Genomic DNA, 23432 nt, shown 5'->3' with positions numbered 1-23432 from the left:
TCATTTTACTGTTTTTCTTCTATAAACATCCTGATAAAGAGAATGTAATAAACAGAAACGGCAGGTTGAATTTAAACTCGTCATTCACTGTCATAAATGTCAATGATATATTATTATTATAAGACACAATGCTAATAAAAATAATCAATGAAACCAAAACAGACAAACGGATTCAAACTGATGAGGTCGTTTACATATCCTTCCGGAGCGTGGACGGAATACAACGTCATAAATAAGGAACACATTTTGCTTGGGGTGTTTAGCTAACGAAATGTGGCATTTAGGTTTCAATTGAGCAGTAAACATGCGAGCTAGTTTTTACATCATGAGCTGCGTAAACTTCAGGTAACTTACTCTCTTCGGTCATCATAAAACGTAGAAGAATTGAAATGGATCCCTTTGCATTTTGGAAAGGAAACTCCAATCATTAGGTCTGAATTCCAAATCTTTTATTTTAAAACAGCATTCATAAGTTTATTTAAAACTGCAACATTCATTTTTGTGACATTCATTAAATTAATTTACTCAAAAGTTTTCATCCTCGGCTTTGTTGTTCTGGAGCCCAAGAGCCTGGACCACGTCCAGAGTCAGACCCGACTTCAGAGTCCGCCTCACTGCAACAGACACACACACAACCATCAGGGCGACACATCCAGAAACTGGAACACAGAAGAAGCTATTTTTCCATTATAGCTTGATTGTGTGGTCCGGGTGAGGTGCGGCGTCCTCCTGGGTCTCTGACCCCGTTCAGGGGATTACACCAGTACAAACAGTGATAAGAGGCTGCATGTGTTTTGGACACAGCCCTGCTGTTGTCAACACATAAGCATCACACATGACCTTCAGACAAGATAACATCTGGACTCACAAGACTTCCTGTTCAGACGGGACCTCCTCCGACTCCTGGGACTGGACGGTCGAGCTGACAGGTTCTGGGTCACTGACTTCACCAGCCGGTCCATGATCTCGTCGGTGGCGTCGTCCTGAGGCGAGCTGGCCGGGTCTTCTTTGGAAACAGCCATCTGGGATGGACTGACCCGGCCCAGACCTGGCGGAGCAGAGCGTTAACCACGACCTCCGTCACGGGAAGGACAAGTACGGGGACTCACTGCGGATGGCTCTAGAGCGCCTGGGGACGCGGGGGCTTTGGCTGGTCAGCATGTTCCTCATGTTCTCGTGCTCCTCCTCCTGACCAGGCTCTTCCTCTGCTGCCAGGGAGACGGGCGAGGGGGCGTCCAGGGGAGACACCGCACCCGAGAACTTCTCCGTCTGACAAAAGAATGAGCTTAGAAGAACCAGCCGGGCAACTGTCTGTGTTCAACCACCCAGTGACCCCCGTCTCTGTCAAGCCTCTCTCCAAGACCTATCCATCAAGTAGTTTCAGACTTTTTCTTGAGTCCTTCCACCAACTTTGTAATTCCTTTCTTTCATAGTCACGGTTCTTCCAGCAGCTCAGCTCATTTGCTTAGCAGGAGGCAACATCTTCATTCCTACTGGCAACTGTTTGCTAGTCATGAGTTTTGTGCGAGCATTTGCCCAAAGGCTTTAGGTTTGTTTTTTTGGTGCTTTTTGTTGTTACAATTAAGTTAACAGTTTAGCAGTCAAGGTCAGCACCAAGGGTCATTGTTTTCCGCTCAAATGATCAACTTTTGACCTTCAGGACAGGCGAAATGTGCACCCGGCTCTGACATGCTTCACTGACCACGAGGAAATCAGATCTGGCTGTTAAATATACATCGCCACTGGAGGGCGGAGAGTTGCCGCCGCTGTTATGTCTTCTTCGTGGCTCATTAGAGCTATGTATTGGGTCGTAACAGCAACACTGCCCCCCATGGTTTCCAGTGGTACTGCACTGTTTGGTATGGAGGAATGCAGAGCACGGACAGAAGGATCTGGATCCATTGAGCATAGATGGGCCTTAAGTGTGTTTTGTGAGCGTCGTTCTACCCCACACCTCCTCCCCCGACCCAGTGCCTCCACACCTCTGTGATCATCTTGCCGCGGGTCTTGGTCCGCTCGCGTTTGGCCGCACGTTTCCGCCGCAGCGTGAGGACTCGGTCTCGGGTGGTCCGGTAGTCCAGAGCAAACTCGCTGATGATGCGACAGAAACTGGTGATGTTGACGTCTCGCACGGATGATGACGGCTGACCCAGGAACAGCAAGAAGCAGTGGAACCTGGAGGGAGCAGAGGGGAGGAAGAGGAGCAGAGCGTGAGATGAAGGGCAGGCACACGAGGAGCGGAAGTCGGGAGGAGGTTGAGCCATATTGAGGAGGAGACAACCAGACTGGGAGGAGATAACAGAGGTAAGAGGGTAGAAGGGACTTTAGGAGGAGGATGAGAGGTGAGGAGTGTCAAAGAGGAGAAGAAACAGATGGAGGACAGTGAGGAGGAGCAGCAGTGAAGGGTTGGAAGAGAAGAAAGAGGGTGGAGTCAGTACCTGTTGATGACACGGCGGTGGACCACCTTCAGGACCTGGATCTTCTGGGTGGTCTCCTTCAGAAACTCCACCATCTTGTTCTTCAGGCCACTCCTGCTCTCATGCCCCAAGACCACCTTCAGGTTGTCACAAGATGCCTTGCAGCGGCGCTCCAGCTGGGCCAGGTTCTCGGCCAGCAGCTCAAAGTCCACCTGGACACACCACACCCACACTCAGGCGAGAGGACACGCACAACTGTGAGGAGAGCTTGGTTCGGGAGCAGGACCTTGGCAGAGCGGGTGAACGCCGGGATCTCAGAGTAGATGTCCGAGGATTCTGGGTAATCTTCGGTCACCAGGCTGCAGGTGTGATGGAGGAGAGACTGACGGTGGAGTGTGTCCTTCACTTCCCCCACCTTCTGAAGGTAGGAGAGCTCGAAGCCCCGTGCCTGAACACACACACACGTCAGAACAAACATGGACACACAAACATGAGCCAACATGAGGTGTCACTGTCTCACGTTGGAGCTGTTGAGGAAGTTCCCGATGGCGAGCAGCGTGGCCAGAACCCTCTGGAACGTCTGATTGGCTGCCAGCTGGTCCATCCCCAACTTCAGGTCGAACAGAGGCTCAGCAATCTCCTGCAGGGGGCGCAAACATGAAGAGCTCTGCTGTCAGGATGCAGGCCTAAAGTTCGACTCTTGTGTGTGTGTGTGTGTGACTGGGGTCCTGAGTCACCTTCTCCAGAGCCTCATAGTTCAGTTTGAAGGACCAGAGCTGCAGGCGGGGGGCCAAGGCACTGATGGAGGCCAGGGTGAACAGGAATTGCTCGGCCGGGCCCAGGGGTAGTTCAGGGTTGGCAAGCTGGGCCTCATGGATCTTCTGCTTCTCCTCTTCAGTCGGAGTCATGGTCAGAACTTTCTGCTCCAGACACAGAAGCTTACTGACCAGCAGGTGGCAGTGTCAAAGCAGCAAGGTTATTTCAAGTACAATAGGTATTCCACAGAGCTGAAGCACACAGAACATGTTCAGTGGAACATGATCTGGCTCTGGGTCTTGGGGATCGAACCTAACAACACCTTCTCCTGCAGGAGCAGAGCTTCTCCTCTGAGTTCAGACAGAGAAACTTGTGTTTTGAGGGTCACTCCACAGCTGGGGACCACAGGTGTGAGCAGGAATCCACCGGTCCGTGGACAGTCCTCCTCACTGAACTGCACTGATCCACCTAACCAACCATCTTCTGAAAATGTTCTACCTTCACTCCCGTCACCAGAGTCCACCAGCAGCTGGAGTCGCAGAGTTAAACCGACACATCGGTGCAACATTAACTCACTGCCACGTCATATTGACGTGAGGACAGCATCAGTGACCCGCAGCGTCTCAAACCTCAGCTTGATATTTAACTGAAAAGTTGAGCTAAGATGTTTGACTGCTCTTAGACAGGTGTAGGTCAAGGTCAGCAGCCTGTCGGCTCAAGTGTGTCCGGGGATTGTGTGGGTCTACAAAGAAGTCCGACGTTCCTGAACACACCATCGAGAGCACACGTTTGATGGAGCAAGGAGGAAGTGCAGCTTCAGCAAATCTTAACGTTCTGATACACTTGAATGCAACAGTTCTCGCTACAAGCAGCGCTGCTGTTGCAGACCACCCAGCCAATTAGGAACAGCCTTTCCCCAGCCTCTGATTGGTTCCACTTGTTTTTAGTCAAGTGTAACGCGGTGCAGTGATTGAGCAAGAGAACGCTCACAAGGAGACGAGAGCAAGCGCTGACTCAGCACTCCAGAGGCATCAAGTCACTTTGAGCTGCTTGAAGTAACAGTCATTTTCAAAGTATGACATGGATTATGGCACAACAATACCACGAGACATTTTGTCGAATGAATGTCGAATATGGTGGACAACAACCATCAGACTGTCTTGCAATATGTAGGCATCAAACAATCAAGGAAAGACAATAAATGGAGGACAGAAAAAGAGTGAAAGAAAGATCATAAAATTATAATAAAATAAAGACCAACATGAATTTAGAAAAAAGGGCAGAGGGGAGAACAGGAGGAGGATGAAAAAAGAAGGAAAAAGAAAAAAGATGGAAAGAAAGGACGCATCAATAAAATTATCATTATCATCACTCCGTGGTTGAAAAAAAAGAAATTCAGTTGTCAGGGTTAAGAAAGACCTTCACCTCTAGCCCTGGTGGACAGAAGTGACCGTACCTCGATTTCCTCTTTGCTCATGGCGAACTCATCGAAGCTGAGGATGGCGGTCTTGATGACGTGGACGGGCGGCAGGACGGTCATGCCGATGTTGATGGCGTTGCTTCTCTTTGAGTCCAGGACCAGGAGCTCGGACTTCTTGGTCTCAGCTGCTTTCTGGTGGAAAGAAAACGGTGTGAGTAAAGTCTGCAGTGTTGAGGGGGCAGCAAGCAAAAGTGTAACCGCGGCGATAAAGCGACCCACTAACAGCAGGAAATGACTTCACTAGTGTTACCTTTGTTGCAGGAAGATCTTTAGTCTTGACCTCAAACAGGTGCTCCAGCCAGGCACAGTCCACGTCCACCTTGTCAAGCCCCGCCCACACCGTCTCGCCAAAGTGACGCTTCTTTAGACCGTCTTGACCCCTCAACTCCTTCCAGAACAATTTGGCTGTCTTCTTTTTCTGCTTGGGTGGGGCCAGTGGAGGGGCAGCACTCAAGGCTGAAGGCAGTGGGGGAGGCGGAGGGACCATACCTGGCGGGAGAGGAGGTGGCAGCGGAGGGGGAGGAGCCATGCCCAGGGGTAAAGGAGGGGGTGGAGGGACCATACCTGGAGGAAGAGGAGGAGGTGGAGGGGCCATACCTGGAGGAAGAGGAGGGGGTGGAGGGGCCATACCTGGAGGAAGAGGAGGAGGTGGAGGGGCCATACCTGGAGGAAGAGGAGGAGGCGGAGGGGCCATACCTGGGGGAAGTGGAGGAGGAGGGGGTACATGGCCACCAGGAAAAGGGGGAGGAGGGGGCACGCCAGAGGAGAGGGAAGGGGCCGAGTCAAAGGTGTCCATGTCCAGCACATCTACATCCTCCTCATCCAGCAGGTCGGAAAAGTCCAGGTCTTTGATCCGCAAGTTGGCAGCCGCAGGAGGAGGCTGGTCCCAGACGTCACCCAACGGTGCGAGGGGGGTGGAGTCCATCCGTCGGAGGGCCGCGTCCACATCCTTGCTTTGTTGACGCTGGAATCGGTTCTGCTAGAGCGAGAGAGAGGATGAGTCGGGGATCTGGCCGCCACTTTTGGCCGCCTTCCTGACCTGCTGTTCCTCTGCCAGCCGGGCCAGTGCTGCCTGGGCGGAGCCTTCCAGACCCTCTAGTTCCGCCTTGCGCGAGGCACTGCTTTCGCTGCAGCCGGCAGACTCCACTGAGTGTGCTCTGAAGTTGGACAAGCGCTCGGACAAGCGGCTCCAGCGGGACTGCTCTTCACCTGAGGGGGGGGGGGGTCAGAAAGAAGCCTTACACAACCTCCTCTGGGGACCCACTTAGACCGTGCTCAGTCTTTCTGAATGGAACCGGGCGACCCAGCCCGCACCGTCCAGACCCCTCTGTGGATGGAGACTTATTGTGTACTCGAGTCGAGTAGTCACCGACAGCACGAACCCAGTCGACTAGTCAGTGCACGACCAGTACTTTAACCAGCACGTCTGATCGTGGCATTGTAAATGCAAGATAAATATATTAAAAGTTGAATGTAATTTGAAGTTAACTCTGCAGACTGAAATGTTGTCTGGAAATAGAATATATCCATTATAACCAGTGAAGTCTTCTATAACCACTTGTTCGGAGTTGGAACTATTTCCAACTCCGTAATCAACTTAAAGTTATTTGTCCTAGTCACTGCGCGTCACCATTTTTGTCACCGACTGGAAGCGAAACACTTATTATTAGCTTTCCTCTTAATCTACAACCCTGGGGCATGACGTCACGTCCGGGAGGTGAGTTACGCGTCAAGCTGCCAGTGACGCACGGATGTAAACAACGGCGTGATGATAGAAATACGCGTTTCCAGCTAGAAATACAGCCTCCAAGTTGAACTGGTATCTGCTGCAGTCGACAGTTGTAACCATGGAGGGTCAAAAAGCACAAAAACGACCGACTAAAAGGAAAAGGCAGTGTGGCAAAATGTGTCGAAAGTGCTGACTGAAAACTATATACCAATTGTTTTTTTTAATGATGTTGATAAAAGTTAGACTACTCTTACGGTAAATTAGGCCGTCCACAATTTCCTGAACTATTTGTTTGGTGAGGGAAGAAACTGTACTGATTTGCTGTTTTGCTTTTGCTCGAAAGTCGAAAATAAATTGCCCTGCGCTGAGACGCCTCTGAGTCTCTGCAGCAGTTACTTAAGTGCATCTACTGGCAGCAGGCGGCCAACAGAAGACGTGACACTCGTGTACTCCGTGTAAAAAGATTCCAATCATGGCCAAGTGACCAGTTTTCAATCTTAAATATTGATGTGAAGCTCAAACACTGAACCCCACTTCCAAAACAGAACCTCCTCCTCCTGCCATATCAATATTGTGCTCAGGAAATGAGGGCTGTCAGCAGCTCGACTTGAAAAGAAACTTGCAATCGAACTGAGTTACTTTGAAGTTCAAGTAACCAGTAACTGTGATACATTTTAAGTGAGTGGTCAAATGTAATAGTGGCAACAATGATTCTAACAGCTCAATGTGTGCTGGGAAAGTGTCCTCTGTGAAACGGCCCCATAGTTGTCGCTGGGCTTCACATGACCCATTGGGAATTAAACTAAAGCTGAGGTGAAGACACTCATCAAAGCACATGAGGTCACGGCAAGTCAAGTGATGTCGTCCGGTCGCTGCAGCCTTGGAACCAAGCACCAAAGCCCATCGAACCCTTTCAGACTAACCCTTTCCTGTGGCACCTGCAGCGGCAGCTTGGCAACTGAAGGGTGGCAAAAGGTCGGAGCTGGACAGGGTTAGGTCCACTGCAGTCAGTGATGGGGCAACACCCAGCACCACGTAAACAGGTCACCACTACAGAACACGGCACTCTGTTCCGGCAGATTATGGACACTTCAGGGCGTAGGACACGTGGAGCACTCACCAGCAGGAGGCGGGGAGTCGCTCCCAGCCGGCGAGTCAGAGGATTGCAGGCGTGACTGCTTACCCCGCCGCTTCTGTTGCTCCGTGGCGACCAGACTACGCAGGAACGTGTCCCTGTAGAGGGGGCCAGGGGGAGGGGAGAGGGGGTGAAGTGGGCGGGACCCCTGACTCCGCCAGCACACGAGTGTATTCGACAAATTTCACGGCAATCACTTCATCAATCGGTTTAAATGAGGCTGTTATTGTTGTCATTAGTCGAACCAGGTTAATTGGTGATCAGGCCACAATTCACACCGGTCATTAGAGTCAAGCCACAGGATCGTTAGCGCTCCGGTCAACCCCGCCGCCACCACACAGATGATCAGAGTCTGGAGCTCCCAGCATGCAGTGGGGCTAAAGTACTTACTGGAACTTCCTGAGAACCGGCTTGTTTACATTAGAATCGTCTGAACTGCAGACAGACGGTGGCAGTCAATCCGTTAGCAAGTGTGTCCTCACTCCTTAGACCTCCACCCCTCATCTGATGTGGGCCTTCAGTCACCATCCTGCTGAGCTACACGCTAGTACTGGCCGTCTGCTGAAGACCGCCGTCGCCAACCTCTGTGGAGGACTGCTATTGTCCAGCGAGTGACTTCCCATGAACCGTGCTTTTGTCACTGTCCTTCACTTACTCTCCATCTAGCTTGTCTGTCAGTCCTAAACACTCCATCAGCTGTCATCCACAGTGCTGTGGGTCTAGCATGTGAGTCAGGTGAGGAGCATGGTCGTCCATCTACCAGGTGGAGCCCTCGGTGGGCAGCTACAGTTGGTGTCCTTCTACTGTCTTACCCTGAGTCATACTGCTGTCCACCTACGCTGAGTCAGGATGGGCAGATGAGGCTTCATGAAACAGGCTCCTCCTTTTCAGAGCTCAGTAGATGGCGCTCTTAGCTTAAAAATGATGGGAGGTTTCATAGAAACAATTGTTAGACCAGAGTGCCATCTAGTGCGCTCAGAACATGAGGTTTCATGAAGCTTCATCTGCACAAGAGCTACAGAAGGTCAGGGTCAGTCGACGCCAATGTCGTCCATCTACCAGGGAGCAAGTCGGACGGCACCAGTCCAAGTCATCTACCACACGGCTCTGCTGTTGGGTTTCCACTTGGCCATCTTGTGCTTTGGTCTCACATGGGAGCTGTTGTTGTTCTTTGTAACTGAGCCAGTTAAAGTGTTTTCGAGTCCACTTACTTGAAACTGTTCCTTGTTTTGCTGCGCTGAATCTCGTGGACCTGATCTGAAGAATCCTGGTTGGAACTTCTGCTGTAGACACACACATTCAGTGAAACACAGTTTGGTATGTTACACAGTCTCTGCAGTGTGAGACGGCTGGACCTACTCGTCAGAGTCCTTTGTTTCTCCGCGCTGACTCTCGTCCACATGACCCGGACGCTCCTGAGGGGAGGAACTGCAGACACGCACCGACACATGTCAGTCAGGGACGGGAGTTTTAAAGACTCGTGTTTGACAGGAACGAGTCAGACCTGCAGGCCGCTGCATGGTCCTCACCCACTGAGCGAGTTTTGGAGAAAGTTCTGGACCTCCGGCCCAGACTCAGGCCAGACATGTGGTGAGTGAGGAAAGACAGACCCCTAGTGGCCAAGATGAAGTATGACAGTCAGGAAGAGAGACACCGGTGTTAGTCGAACCCTGATCCCAGAAGCAAGGAAACACCCAGAGCAGAGCAGAGCAGCGCAGCGACATCCTGAGGACTAACTCACGGGATGGTGTGAGTCTTGGGCTCCACCTCCGGGCCACCCGAGTCAGACCCTGTTCCATTGGTGAACACTGGCAGAGGAGAACTCGTCTGGGACCTGGACGGACTGTCGATGGGGCTGCTTGGATCAGACGGCAGCGGGGGGGTCGCCCTGGGACTGGCAGGCGAGAGAAGGGACGAAGGGGTCGGAGAAGGGCACGGCGAGGGGCTGGCCGAGGTTGGGCGCCGGTTCTTCCGGTTCTCCTTCTCGCCCGTGGCAGGTTTCCGCCTCTCCCGACGCAGGAGGGACGAGTCCTCCACATCGCCGTCCTCCTGCTTCAGAGAGTTCTGGGCCCAAAAGTGGAGCCGTGACCGTCTGCGGTGGACGGTACCACTGCTGCCATGGTTACCTCATAGTTGAGGAACTGAGCCCGCAGGTCCGCGCCGGTGCCTTGGTTGCTCAGGTGCTTGTGGACGATGGCCTCCATCCCCAGCTGCTCCAGATTGTCCGTCACATCGTAGAAGGAGTCCTGGTCCGGGAGCGCCGCCAGGATCTGAGACACGTGGTGGCACACTCAGAACTGCTGACTCAGCAGGCCGAGCCAGCCTCACCTTGTTGATCAGCGTCATGGTGAACATCAGCAGCTCAGAATCGGAACCGTTTTTCTCCCCCAGAATCTCAGTCACATGACTCCACGGACTCTTTCCTGCAAGACGTGTGAGTGGATCTGTGAGCGTGTGTGTAGCTCTGCGTGCACCTGCAGGCTTGTGTGTGTGTGTGTGTGTTCTTGTGCTTCTATCTTTGTGAGAACCTGTTTGAGTTTTTAACCAACAGAGTGAGGACATTTTGGCCGGTCCTTACTCTGTCAAGTCTCATTTTGAGGGTTGAAAGTGCAGAATAGGTCGATTATTAGAATTGGGTTTTAGCTTGGTTCAGAGTAAAGCTTTAGTTTAGCCTTTTGTTTTAGACGGTTAGGTTTAGGGGTGAGGCTGGGGAAAGGGATATGTCAATGATGGTCCTCACTAAGATTGGAAGACAAACATCAGATTCTGTCTGTCATCAAATTTATCTTCTGTGTGAAATACAAGCAATACAAACGCGTGTGTGTGTGTTTAGCATGTGACGTTTGCATGTGTCAAGGAATGTATCCGTCGTGTAACACAGAAGTGAGCACACCTAGATGTGTACCTCATTGTGTTGAGTTACTGCAGGTCAGTAGTAAATACTGTGTACATTCATCGTGTGAGTACTCATGAGCGCACATGCACGTGTCTGTGGAACTGACTGTCTGTCTGTCTGTCTGTCATCAGATTCATCTTTTCTGTGTGTGTATCTGGTTTAGCTATGCTTGTGGGGACCAGTTCTCAGAAACACACTACCTACTTGTGAGGACATTTTGCAGGCCCCCACAGGGGACCCTCAATTTGAGGATTCAAACATCAAAATAACAGGGTGAGTCTAACTGGGTTCTGGGTGACGGCCATGAGAGGTCCTCACAAGGACGGAGACACGAACGTGTGTGTGTGTACAGTACCTCGGCTTGTGTCCACCTGATTGACAGCGCTGATCAGAAGAGGGCTGTTGAGCTCAGAATACTCCACGAAGACGATGAGGATCTTCAGAGAGGTTTTCACCACCAGACGAGACTGAAACAACCATGTACACGACACACTGTATCGCCTCTTCCCACAGTCTCAGGCCCAGTGCCATGTCTCACCCTCAACACGAGCACTTGGTTGTCAGTGACCTCCATGACGACGAAGTGAGAAGTGACTGACCTCCCTAAGAATTGGGGCGGCGCTTCATGACGTTACGCTCTAGTCACGTCACGTGTCACTGGCTGCTGTGGTGTGTTTTGTTTCCTGTGTATTCAGTGTTGGAGACGTTTGGGAAATGGCAGCGTTTCAGCAACCTCTTGCATCCGACTTTGTTTGGTGAACTAACAGAAGAGAAACGGGCGGCACTGAAGCTTCGCTGCTATTTTGCGTTGTCGACGTTATGCTAGCTGACTGTTGTTTGCTAAGAAGGAACAACAACATTATCATTAATGTTGTGTTGTTGATGCTGTCAGACACGGTCGACCCTTCAGGTCACTGACCTGTGACACGAGGAGAAAGTAAGAAGAGTCCCTGTTGGTTTTAAGTCACGTGATCCAGTCCACACGTTGGTGTCCTGGGGATCTACCTGCACTTCAGCAAGTCAGCTCCAGAGCCTCGGTCTGAAGGGATGATGTCAGGTGATGAACGGCCAGTGGCCTGGGCCTCAGGAGTGTTGGGACACTCTGCACTGACTCGTGACGCACAAGACCCAGTGTTGGGGTGAGAACTGGGACGGGCCCTAACACTGCCCCCATGTGGCAGAGGTGAGAATTGTGGAGGACTCACCAGGCTTCCCGTCAGCGTGTAGAGCCACTGCAGCGTCTCCGGGTGACTGATGACGCCGTTCATCCCGTCCACGAAGAGCATGATCTGACTGAGAGCTGCAACACACGGGAGTCAACGTGAGTCCACCGAGAACCCAGCCGGGGTCTCACCTCTGAGGATGTAGTTCTGGTAGTTGTGATCCGCTTCTGCTCCCACGTGAATAAAGCAGGTCAGACCTCCGGACGCCACGAACTCAGGGACCAGGTCCTTGTCGTCCTGCCGAGGAACAGACGGTGAGGACTCCCCTCGCTGCTGAGCGAGGTCGGACGACAAGATACCTCAAAGAGCTGCTTGAGAGAGAAGAGGGAACGTCGCAGCTCCGGACCTTTGGTGTTGTACAGTCGTTCTGAAACACCGGAAACATAAGTGAGTCACATGACCTTAAGGACGCAGGAGGCCTCGTAAAATCCAACCAGTGACGGCAGTATTCCTATCAAAATAATAGAAGCAAAGCGTCACTATAGAGGTTAACATCGCGACAAACGTAGCGCGAGCGAAACATTGAGTGAAGCCTCGTTTTCAGACAGTAGGTGGCACCCTTGGTTTCAAAATGATGTGAGGTTACATGAAAATTTCTCAAAGCCATAGATTTCAGAGCAGAGAGCACCATCTAGTGGCTCTGAAAATGGCGTATAGGTATCACGCAACAAATAATACGACATTAATGTTGAAACAGTATCCTAATTTCCAGAGGCCACTAGATGGCGCTCTTGGTTTAGAAGTGATGGGAGGTTTCATTGACTTCATTGTTTGCATCCAAACATTTTACAGCGGAGAGCGCCACCTGGTGGCCTCTGAAAATCAGGACACTGTTTCATAAAACTCATCGACTCATCATCATTTACTAACAGTCCCACCAGCTTGTAGTATTACAGTAGCATTTTACAGTAGTATTTTATACTGCACAATGTCACCAATACTTGTGTACACCAGTACTATCACACTGTTAATGTCACAGCAAGTAACTATCATAGCGATACGACAGCAGCTTGTCGTATGATTCCCTCTTAGGACAGCACTTTTGCAGATGAGTACTTGCTGGCAGACATGTACCATCACTGCACAAACCATCCTGCTGTCTGATAAAGTGTGACAGTAGTACAGCTGTGCCGCAGTGCATCAGCACCACACAAGTGTGGAAGTACAGCAGTGGTACTATCAAAGGAGCATCTCTACCACTGTGGTACCACTGCAGTACAACAGCCGAGTGAGTTGCTCTTCTCCTCGAGGTTCATCGTGCCTCTTCACAAGTGCTTATGAGGACGAGTCATGTGACCAGAGCCAAGCAGAGGTCGGCCATTAAATGCAGGCACACACACATATTTCACATAGGAATCCAGAATGTTACACAAGTGCACCAAAGGCAGAGAGCAGCGGTCTGCAGGTGGCGCCAATGAGTGGCACTCAAGAAGTATGCAAGGCAAGTAAACACACGTGCACGCACAGGAAGTGAGCGGAGTAACAAGCTATTTCCTGTTAGTGATAAATAAGTCATGATTCAAAGTTCCAGAACTTTCGAAATCCAAGAGAAACACGGTGCAGCAGGAGGTTCTGATCCAAACATGTCCCGACCCGAACCAGCTGAACAGAGAGGGACTCGCAGGAGGCACGATGGGAAAACCCCTCTGGAGCAGGAAGGGCAGGGCCGGGCACCGAGGGGGGCGGAAAGGCTTTTTCCCCCCAAACAGAATGTTTGTTTCGTCTATCTTGGCTTCACTTCCTGTCACATGATGCATGTGTCACTCTGCGTCTCCAAGGCAACACAGCGCGGAGTGACTGGACAAGTCACTCTTCTGTTTTGGAACTTTATCAAGGAGAGAAAATGGGTTCAGGTTCTGGGCATTCGGATCTGGGTCTGATGGAGGAGGGCGTGCCCATGTGAGAGAGGGGTGGAGTCACACATAGCCGCTGGATTAATACTGCTTAGATTACAAATGTCTCCACTGAGTGTGTATGTACTGGTATAGCTGTCCTTGTGGGGACCAACTCTTGGAAACAGACCTACTTGTGAGGACATTTCCAGCAGATCCCACAAGGTTGGGTTTCAATCTGTGGGTTAAAACTTTAAAACTTTAAAATAACTGGGTAAATCTAACTGGGTTCCAGTTTGTTTCCCGAATCCTGGTTCAGTTTGGGGGAAGAGGCTGGGGAAAGGGTGAGGTTCCCACAAGGACAGAGATACAGACATGTGTGTCTGTGTGTGTGTGTGTGATCCTGGCAAAGTCAGGATGAGTTGCGACACGACAACTTCATCATTTGAGGAACAAATGTTGAGTCCTGCCTCAGTGTTTCTGAGAAACGCTTCTGCCTCCCGGACCTTCAGCTCTGAGTGACGGATCAGAGGTGTTCCCAAGTCGGAGTGCCTCTCAATCTCCTCCCATTTGGACCAGAACCTCCACCCGAACCTGACTGAACTGTCCAAGTCTGATCTGAGCGACCAAAAATAAGACATAAGCATGAGGAAGCCAGCAGGGGGAGGCAACACACACACGCACACGCGCACGCACACACGCAAACACACATACGCACACACATACGCACACACACGCGCACAGAAGAACAAGCTGAAGACAGATATATCACTTCAAATACCACAGGCATAAAGCAACATGCCAAGATACACATGCATTGGCATGAAAAAAAGATCAATAAAACACACACTTTGCATCTCTGTCCTTGTGGGGACCTCTCCTGGCCATCACCCTTTCCCCAGCCTCTCCTATAAACTTAACCATGGAAATGTCCTCACAAGTATGGCACACACACATATGTTTGTATTGTTGTCCTTGTGAGGACCTCACCTGGCCATCACCCCTTCTCCAGCCTCCCCCTCTGAAGCCAAAACACATGGCTCGCCTGCACCAGGCCTCTGAACCAGACTGGAACCCAGTTCTGACCCAGGTACTTTGTAGTCTTCACCCTCAAATTGAGGCTTAACCTTGTGGCGACCGACCAAATGGTGAACTAAACCAGGTACACATACAGACAAAAGCAAATAGTGCTCCCAACTATAAAGCACCTTGTTGACTTAATAAATGACTCGGTGGATTGTGTTACCGCTGCGCCGCGTGTCTGCAGTCATGAGGACGTCTAATGTGACCGGAGTAAATAAAGACTATTAAAGTGAGGCTGACACCAACAGGCTGTTCTGGGAAGAGAAACAAAGTCAAAAACACGCAGCTGTTCTTCTCCTTGACACTCCTGAGTCCTACACTGCCGACCGCCTGGCTCCACCACACACCCTGACTTCTCCTGGAGGCTCTGCTCCGAGTCTCTCCTGGATGCCTGAGCTTCTCTCTCCAAGAGAGTCCAGGCTCTCTGCATCATTCCAAAGCTGGTGACCACGGGGAGAAGAGAAACCCAGAGGTCGGTGCAGAGCTCTGTCTTCTGGCTCAGCTAAGTCTTCATGACTGATCCACCTGCACCCTGCCCTCAGACGCAGAGGAGCTGCTCCTGTTTACCAGGTGGAGATCAGACTCCTCCAGCAAAGCCATCAGGAAGGGCTTCATAACACCTCCGACATGTTCAGAACAATAACTGGGATTAGAGCTTCCTGTCAAAAACTGTGACGTCACTCTGGGTCAGGCCCGTCGGACTCTCAGTTCCAGAAACGTCAGTTTCCCTGAGAGTTATGGTTCTGAGAGGAGCAGTTCAGTGCCGAATCGGGAGACAATCCAAGTCATGCCGAACCCAGTTCTTGGCACAGAACACACGCACACATATATATTTGTATCTCTGTCCTTGTGGGGACCTCTCCTGGCCTCTCCTAGCCATCACCCTTTCCCCAGCCTCTCCCCCTAAACCTAATCATCCAAAACACTTGAACCAAACTGGAACCCAGTTAGTTTGAAGTCTTCACCCTCAAAACTCTATGAGGACCATCCAAAATCTTCTGACAAAGCAAAATGTCCTCATAACATCAGTGTCTTGTCGAAGATTAATACAAGCACACGTACGCAGGCACACACACCCACACATTTGTCTCTCCATCCTTGTGAGGACCTCTCATGGCCATCACCCTTTCACTAGCCTCTTCCTCTAAACCTAACCCTCCATATTTGGAAGTCTTGACCTGGAGTTCAGGCTTTACCTAGTGGGGTCCAGCCAATTGTGCCCACAAAGTCATATAGTCCTCACAAAGTGTGTTTGTCAAGAATTGGTCCCCACAAAGTAGGAGTAAGCGCACATACACTTGTATGTGTTGCTATCCTTGTGGGGACACCGTGAGTTTCTCACACACAGAAGGTTGCAGTGTCAGAAAACAGGAAGGGAATTGTTACCCAGGATGGCGTGAACCCTCACTGATAGCTGAGACCTCAGGATCAGGATCGGCTTCCTGCCCCTGCTGAACACACACGACACACACACACACACACACACACAGACACGTGAAGCATCCGCACATGAGCAGCGGCTGCAGATGAGCTGCTCTCCTTCCTACTTGATGTCCTGGTAGAAGAGCTCCAGGTCGTCCTTCTGCTCCGTCAGAGACGAGTCCAGGTCCAGATAGTTGCCGCCCGGAGTCACCTGCAGCCCACAGTCCTCCAGCTGCCCCAAGAGACTCAGAGTTACTGACCGCTGCAGACGTAACTGAGGGCAGGTCTTATAAAATATATACATCCGACTCGAGTTTGCATGGTTGGAAAAGAAAAAAAAAAAGTCGCAATTCAAGTAGCCAAAAAAAACAAGGCAAAAGTGTTTGCATGGCATGTTTGACGATCATTAATATGATGAGGCAATATTTGAGAAAAAGAGAAAGAAAATGTGCACAGGAATGAGCCGTGGGAAACATGTTTTTAAAGAAGCACTTTCACTCTGCTCAAACATCACATTCGGGGGGAAATAGAGCTGTTAATTGCAGTTTGTCAGGCGAAAACTGACGGGTAATTGAGAGGAAAGTTGATGATGATGGTTCAGGAGGTTTCTCACAGCTGTTGGCATGAAAATCTATCAACTCCATGGAGCCAGGCCAGAACCATCAGGTTTACAGACGCGTGTTGATTCTGTGCTCAGGCGGCGCAGCAAGTGAGAAAAGGAGCGCGAGTCAGCTGGAGCTGCTGCGACTGCTGACCTTCGACTCCCACGCTGGCGCAGCGTCGCCCTGAACTAGGTGAAATCCTGCTCTGACACAACACTCGCCACGGCAGGAGGAACAAGTGTCCACTCATCTGAGCGAGTGTTTGTCATGTTTTAATAAGAACCGACCCACGGTCTGGGAGAGGGACGCCTGCATGAAGAAATACTAGCTCAGAATTATTCATATTTGATTTTTAAAAGAAAAAAAATTGTGAATAATGGATGGGAATGTTAAAATAAAATAGTCATATAATGTTCCACATGAGGATTTAAAATAATACAAAATATATTTTGTGGTGAAAAGCAATAAATATATATAGACGAATATATTACGTTTTTGCTAAAAAAAAAACATGATAAAAAGTTTTCTCTACTTGAGTTAAGCATCAGACCCCACCTCTGTTTACCTCTTTATCATCTGAAAATAAATCAATAATTCAAGCTATGTTGGTCCTGCAGAAGAATGTCAAATTCGAGTAATTTCGAGTAATACGACACAAATGTATTAACTGAAATTAAAATTGAGAAAATGGCTTTAAATTAATCAAATCTTCTACAGTTATTCAGTTAATAACAAACAAAAATATGTAAGACACAAAGATATTATAAAAGAGACTAGTTTTGAAAAAATAAATTACATCACACTCCAAACTCATATTCTGACTACTATTTTCATTTTTATTTCTCACAATACTGATTTGATGTCTGAGCCTAAAAAAAGCAACTTTTACTGGTCCTGAACAAATATTTTATTTTTTAAAAATTAATAAATGTCATTTAATAACCTGAATGACTCTATAGTCAAAAGAGCCTTTTTTTACATATATACAATTTAGTTTGGCAACAATGATTATATTATAATAGTTTTGATATATATAAATATAATATAAAACGACCCATAAAAAAGTGAAAAATTAGTATGTGTAGTGAATTTAAGAAGAGAAAATCAATTTAAAGGAGGAAAGTGCCACATGAGCTAAGAAAAAAAAAAGGAAAAAAAAATTCTTACTGATAATACAGGACCTATTCAAATATTTTGATGTGTCAATAGTTGATGAATGTTTGGGTCGGCTTTAATCGAAATGGCAATGGCTCTGGAGTTATGAGCCATAAAGCCTCTGTGGACGTCCAGACTTCAGTAATAACTGAGGAAGTGATCGGTTTCAGGTCGCCTTTATCTGCACGGCTAACCTTTGACCTCTGAGATTACATTCCTGCAGCTGCGCCGTCTTCATTGGTCAGTGTCGGTCATGTTCACGACTGCCAAGCGACACATGGAGACGAGTGACGTCATCGCCCATCAGTAAAAATGACCTTCTAAAAATACGGATGACTCAATTGAGAATGATATTTGTCGGAGGCCATTTTGTCGAGTGGAGAAGACAAAACACGAGAAAGGTGTGGAGCAGCTCGGCGGCTGTGGAGCGGCCGAACTTTCCAGATCTCAATGGAAAAACCAAGTCGCAGTGAAACCACAGGCGCCAGACTCGGTTCAGAAGAGAAGAGGATCCACGTCACTGGAAACAAAAGCGACTTGTCTGTGATCAGATATGAAGCCCGAGGTGGCCTCGGTCGTGAGCCCAGTCTGACCTCTGACCTGCTTCTGCTCAGAGGAGAACCAGTCCGGGAGGTTTTGGGGAGCGCAGGCTCCTTAAACCAGGTCAAGTCGGAACGACTTCCAGTCCAGCGGTCCCGTTTTGAGGACGGCTCTGCCCCCTCAGTGACAGGACGATTGAAAAGTGGACATTTTTCGGGAACCGAACCGGAAGAAAAGTGAGCTCACCTTGAGCGGAGCCTCCAGCAGCGCGTGGATCCCGGCGAGCTGCTCGTTCAGCGGCAGGTTCTCGTCCAGATCCACGGTCGGAGGTCTGCGAGGTTCGGGGAAGTTCGTACAGATGAACGGGTCCGAGTCCTCCAGGAACTGGACCCGAACAGCGATGGTCGCCATGGCTGCGTGACTGACCGCCGCCGGACTGCGGCTCCGACTGTCCCGGTGCCGGAGGAGTGTTTTAAACTGGACGCCTCTCTGTGACTTGGACCGAACCTGTGAAGTTTCCTGGCATACTGAAACCCGTTTCCGATCAAGCTTCACAAAATAAAAGGCCGAACTTCACCGCACATCGAATACACGTCAAACTTACGCTTTAAATACACATATTCTCTTGATAAATTTGATCTTAAATATAATGTTTTTAAACAGAAATGTACGGTAAAACACGACTTATCACACAAACACGGTTTTTAAACGCATATAAAAACGTGAAAATAATTAATTACAACATATTAGAGAGAACGTAATATTTACCTGTTGTTTTCACTAAATACATGGTAAATATACATAAAAATACATTTCTATATTCTTTAAGTGGTAAAATCTTTTTGACAATATTTACTGTATTTCTGAGTTATTAAATCAAAATTAAAATTTTGCCCATATTCACATCTTGACCAGGTTAAATTGCAATCAATTTATCTAAAATACGTTTCTTGAAAATATATTACATGCAATGCAATGTTTTGCGCTTGTAAAACTGAAAAATTGGTGGGGTTTGGTCACTTAATGTGTTTTAATGATAGTGCTTTTATTTTGAAATCGACTGTCAGCGTTCTTCCTGCGTAATTGGCCTTTACTTCAGCTGTACTTGTGCAAGTTTCATTCGGCTTTACAACCCTTTTTGCCTCATCTAAACCTGCGCTGGGAATACACCTTGCTGATGTCATTCAATTCCTGCGGAGGGTAATAGGGCGACTGACGTCACTGAGAAGGAGCTGTGAATATATATATATATATATATATATATATATATATATATATATATATATATATATATATATATATATATATATATATATATATATATATATATATATATATATATAGGCTATATATAACTGCTTATTATTATATAAATTATTATAATACTTTATTATTCATTATTTTCTTTCAAATATCCAGAATTGTTTTGACCAACTGTAATTCGTTTATCAAGCTAAGTTTTTCGTAAGTTTTTAATTATGCGTTTACTTCTAAATAGATGATGAAGATGAAAGTGATGTTACAGCACCATCTAGTGGCTGATAAGTTTGTCCAGTTGCCTGTGTTCATTTGATTTTCTCATCAATAACGTCGAACATTCACTCGTGCAGCTCCGACAGAGCAGTGAATCGTGGTGCTGGAAGGGTCCTGCGTGGCTGGGGGTGAGTCCCGAAAGAAGTGTCCTCCTCCTCCAGCAGCTCCCGCTCACAACCTCCTCCTGAAGGTGTTGCAGGAGTCAACACGGGGCGCTTTGATGATTCCAAAATAATCTGCTGTTGATGGAGCAGCAATCAAACCAGTTCAGCATCACGAGTGTGGCGCAGATACACACACCTGTTTGAAGAAGGTCGCTGTAAACACACGACGCTGACGTCTGGTTTTGTCTGTTTCTTAGGCTCCAGTGTTTGGATGGTGACCCTCATGTAAACATCAGTGAATGAGGTGTGTGGGAGCTCAGTCTTCCAGGAGACACTCAGTGTGGACTCAGTCCTCCAAGAGAAGCCATCTGAGGTGGCTCCAGCCCTGGGGGAGATGTCTCATTTCACCTAGGAGGAGCTGCAGTTTCGCCAGGAGAGAGTCCTTTTTTGGATTCCACCTGGAGGTGCACTACATCACCAAAAGTATTTTGCTCACCCGCCATGACTGACATCCACAGCAGACTTAGTCATCCATGTCTTTATGGCCCTGGCTTTGTGCACTGTTGCAGTCATATTGGTTCCAAACTGTTCCCGCAAGGTTGGGAGCATGGAATAGTCCAAAATGTTTTGGTATCCTCAAGCATTCCAAGTTCCTTTCACTGGAACTAACATGACATTTGGAGCGACCTCTTTGCACAAATATTTTTGGTCTTATAGTCCAGTGTTTTTCAACCTTGAAAAAATCCCGGGACTCACCATCAACCTGGGCCAAAGAGCACTTGTGCTTAAAGTCCTGTAGAAAATCCCTATTCATTGGTGGAAAACTGTAGCTACTGACACTGGCTTGTAATGTTGCCAGGCTGTTTTCAGAAACACATAGCAGAAAATGTCTTTGTTTCACATGTGTCCAGAAAGAGGCGGCAATATGGCAAAATATATCATGATTTATTCATGTATTTACTGTCTTTAAATCACTGTTTGGATGGGATCACTTCTCTTTTGCATGATTTGATTGTAGTTTCCAGAAAATCCTCAGCTTCTTTTCCTAAACTTGCTTCATAAAAACAATGTTGTGCATTAGGTTTTTCACCAAGTTTTAAAGCACAGAGCAAACTGTGACAGTCCATGAACATCAATAAAGTTTGGAAGTGAGACAGGTCAGGTTAGACGTTAGCTCTGTTAGCTCTGCGCTGCAGACAGTCTTTGGCCTGGTGGCGGCTCCCACAAGGACCCCTCCCTCCCTCCCTCCCTCCCTCCCTCCATGGTTCTGTGGTGAAAGTGTGTGGTCCAGTTAGAGGCGCATCAGCTTTAAAAACAGCTGGAAGTTGCGCATGTGAGTGGCTTCTTGGCTGTGAGTGTGTGGGAAGAGGAGCGTGGCGCACCACAGCAGCGCTGCTTTGGCTGAGGGACGGATCAGCGCATCAACACACTGGAGCTCTACAGTAGAGTGGAGAGAAAGAATGGCAGCCAATCCATGGGATCATCTCCTCACCTTGGTTGCTCCTCAACACCTTCTCACTGTCATGATTTAACGTCATCATATCGCCCGCCTCTGTCTCCGAACACATGAGGTGAAACTGGATCATTTTCCCGCGCCACACCTGACACTCTCTCGCGGCTCACTAGTGTGAAAAACGCTGGTATAGCGTCCGGTCTACATTGATGTACTGTATAAATACCTCCTGCAGTTTGCCACGTGGCCAGCTAGGGGCGCTGCTGCTCCAGGAACTGCCTGTCAGTTTGCAGCTTTGTTGCGTAAGACGAGTTGAAGAGTGATGAAACGCGGAGCAACTGACTCTCGCGGTGGACACGGTGAGGATGGACTTCCATGAACTCTGCTCTCAGCGTTGGAGGATGGAGCTGACACCTTGACACACACGCTCTTCACTGACACCCTTTGTCTCACCACGTGTGCTGCCGTTATCGGCTCCCAAAACCTGAACGATCAGACCGTGTGACCGGTTCTGTCAGGCTGCATTTGTGGATGGCGCTGAACCGTGAATGAACTTGTAGCAATGGCGCTACTGGCCGCTGTTGTTGCTGTGTTTCGCACACATTCGCGCACATCTGAAGTCAACGTGACATGCTGAGGAATTGACCGTGAATACAGACGCTTTTCAAGTGTTTGTGTTCAACACGCGCACACAAACACACAAATCAGAACACACGCAGCCGCACGGTGCGGGGTCATGTTTCTGGCTCATCTGCTGAGCATGAGGACGACGAAGATGGACTCTCACCTGATCAATAATCAATAAGCCACCCAAACAGCCTGACACCAGGTCAAAGGTCATTCGCCTGATAGCTGGTCTGCGACCTTCGACCCGATTCCCCGCTCACTGGAGTTGTGTCTGTCTGCTGATGTCGTCACGTCTCATTCACTCAGGACTGGTCCCACTCTGACTGATGCTGGGATGTTCCCACGCCAGAGGGAAGGAACGGATGACTCCTCACCCTACAGGCTCCGTCCCACTCCTGGTGCGCCTCTAATGTGCTGCCAGGGCTGGGAAAGTCTGCACTGGATCATTGATCCATGGATCGATGACTTTATCAGCTGCCAAAGTTTTCCACAGTCTTCAGGACTCACTTTGCAAATACGGGAAATAGGCCTGCATCCTGACGTCCGACTCGCGACCCACCAGTCTCCACGGAGACAGCCGGAAAAGTCACGCCGCACCATGGGCACAAAACGAACGCCACGAATCACCAGACTGCAGGAGTGGCTGGTCCATTTCCTCCAGACACTCCAGAGTCCTACAGATGTGGAATGTTCCAGCCACGCCCTTTCACACACGTCACGCCGGGCGAGCATTGTTGAGCTCCGTCTAGAACATTCTAACCAGAGTGGACCGACCTATCCTCCCAGCCCTGGCTGTCACGCTCAAATCCATGTGGGCCCAGGTGACCATGTGACCTCACAACAGGACCCTTCTCACCCTGGACATGGACTGTTTGTTCCACTTCCTCTGGCAGGAGGCTACGGTCCATCCAGACCAGAACCTCCCGTCACAGGAACAGCTTCTTCCCCTTGGCCGACAGACTGTTAAATTCGTGAACAGCCTTGTTGTTATGTTATTCTATTTATTTTATTTTATTTGTTCTTTGTTGCACTTTATTCCAAGACACTTTCCTAGTCAGTGGGCTCCCCACTGACCATGGCAATAAATTTGATTCTGATTCTGATTCAGATGTGCACCCATGTTGGGGCCCCACTCTCAACCATGACGTCCCCGTCCGGTCCAGATGACGGCGGACCGTCCCTCATGATGTCACGGCTGCCTCCCGCACGATTGGCCAACACCCAGATGACCTGACAGAAATAGGTCACTCAGTGCTTATCGTCGTCCTATCAGCCGAGGAGATACAGCACGCAGGAAGCACACGGCGGCAGCTCGTCCAGGTCGCCGCCGCCGCCATCACGCTTTAATATTGACACTGGAGCCCAGAATAGAAGTGCTGACTGTTGACTCTGGTTAATGATCGACCCCAGTGGAGGCTTTTATTCTGAAGGGGTTGAAGCTGCAG

General features: G+C 49.1%; 1 protein-coding gene across 3 annotated transcripts; it reads right to left on the bottom strand.

Moving 5' to 3' along the window:
• Positions 1-402: 402 nt before the first annotated feature.
• fhod1 (formin homology 2 domain containing 1) lies at positions 403-18784 on the bottom strand. Of its 3 annotated transcripts, XM_053865697.1 has the most exons (27): positions 18517-18784; positions 16099-16205; positions 15938-16002; positions 11936-12003; positions 11768-11873; positions 11619-11713; positions 10769-10880; positions 9846-9940; positions 9644-9787; positions 9259-9581; positions 9022-9129; positions 8877-8945; positions 8729-8800; positions 7908-7952; positions 7503-7615; positions 5693-5862; positions 5284-5632; positions 4904-5250; positions 4630-4785; positions 3155-3337; positions 2938-3057; positions 2704-2865; positions 2439-2629; positions 1983-2175; positions 1110-1269; positions 869-1048; positions 403-614 (listed from the first exon to the last, which is right to left on the bottom strand). In XM_053865697.1, exons 1-27 carry the CDS (start codon positions 18679-18681, stop codon positions 526-528), a joined length of 3987 nt encoding a protein of 1328 aa, XP_053721672.1. In that variant the 5' UTR covers positions 18682-18784; the 3' UTR covers positions 403-525. The 3 variants fall into 3 exon arrangements, with proteins under 3 accessions (XP_053721672.1, XP_053721670.1, XP_053721671.1); XM_053865695.1 differs by having other exon boundaries at positions 4904-5632; XM_053865696.1 differs by having other exon boundaries at positions 405-614; positions 4904-5629.
• Between the last annotated feature and the right edge of the window lie 4648 nt (positions 18785-23432).

This window comes from Synchiropus splendidus, chromosome 5, assembly GCF_027744825.2.
Source record: "Synchiropus splendidus isolate RoL2022-P1 chromosome 5, RoL_Sspl_1.0, whole genome shotgun sequence".
Taxonomy (NCBI): Eukaryota; Metazoa; Chordata; class Actinopteri; order Syngnathiformes; family Callionymidae; genus Synchiropus; species Synchiropus splendidus.
Note: the sequence above shows the minus strand (reverse complement) of the source record. Positions and strands in the feature narration are given on the sequence as shown.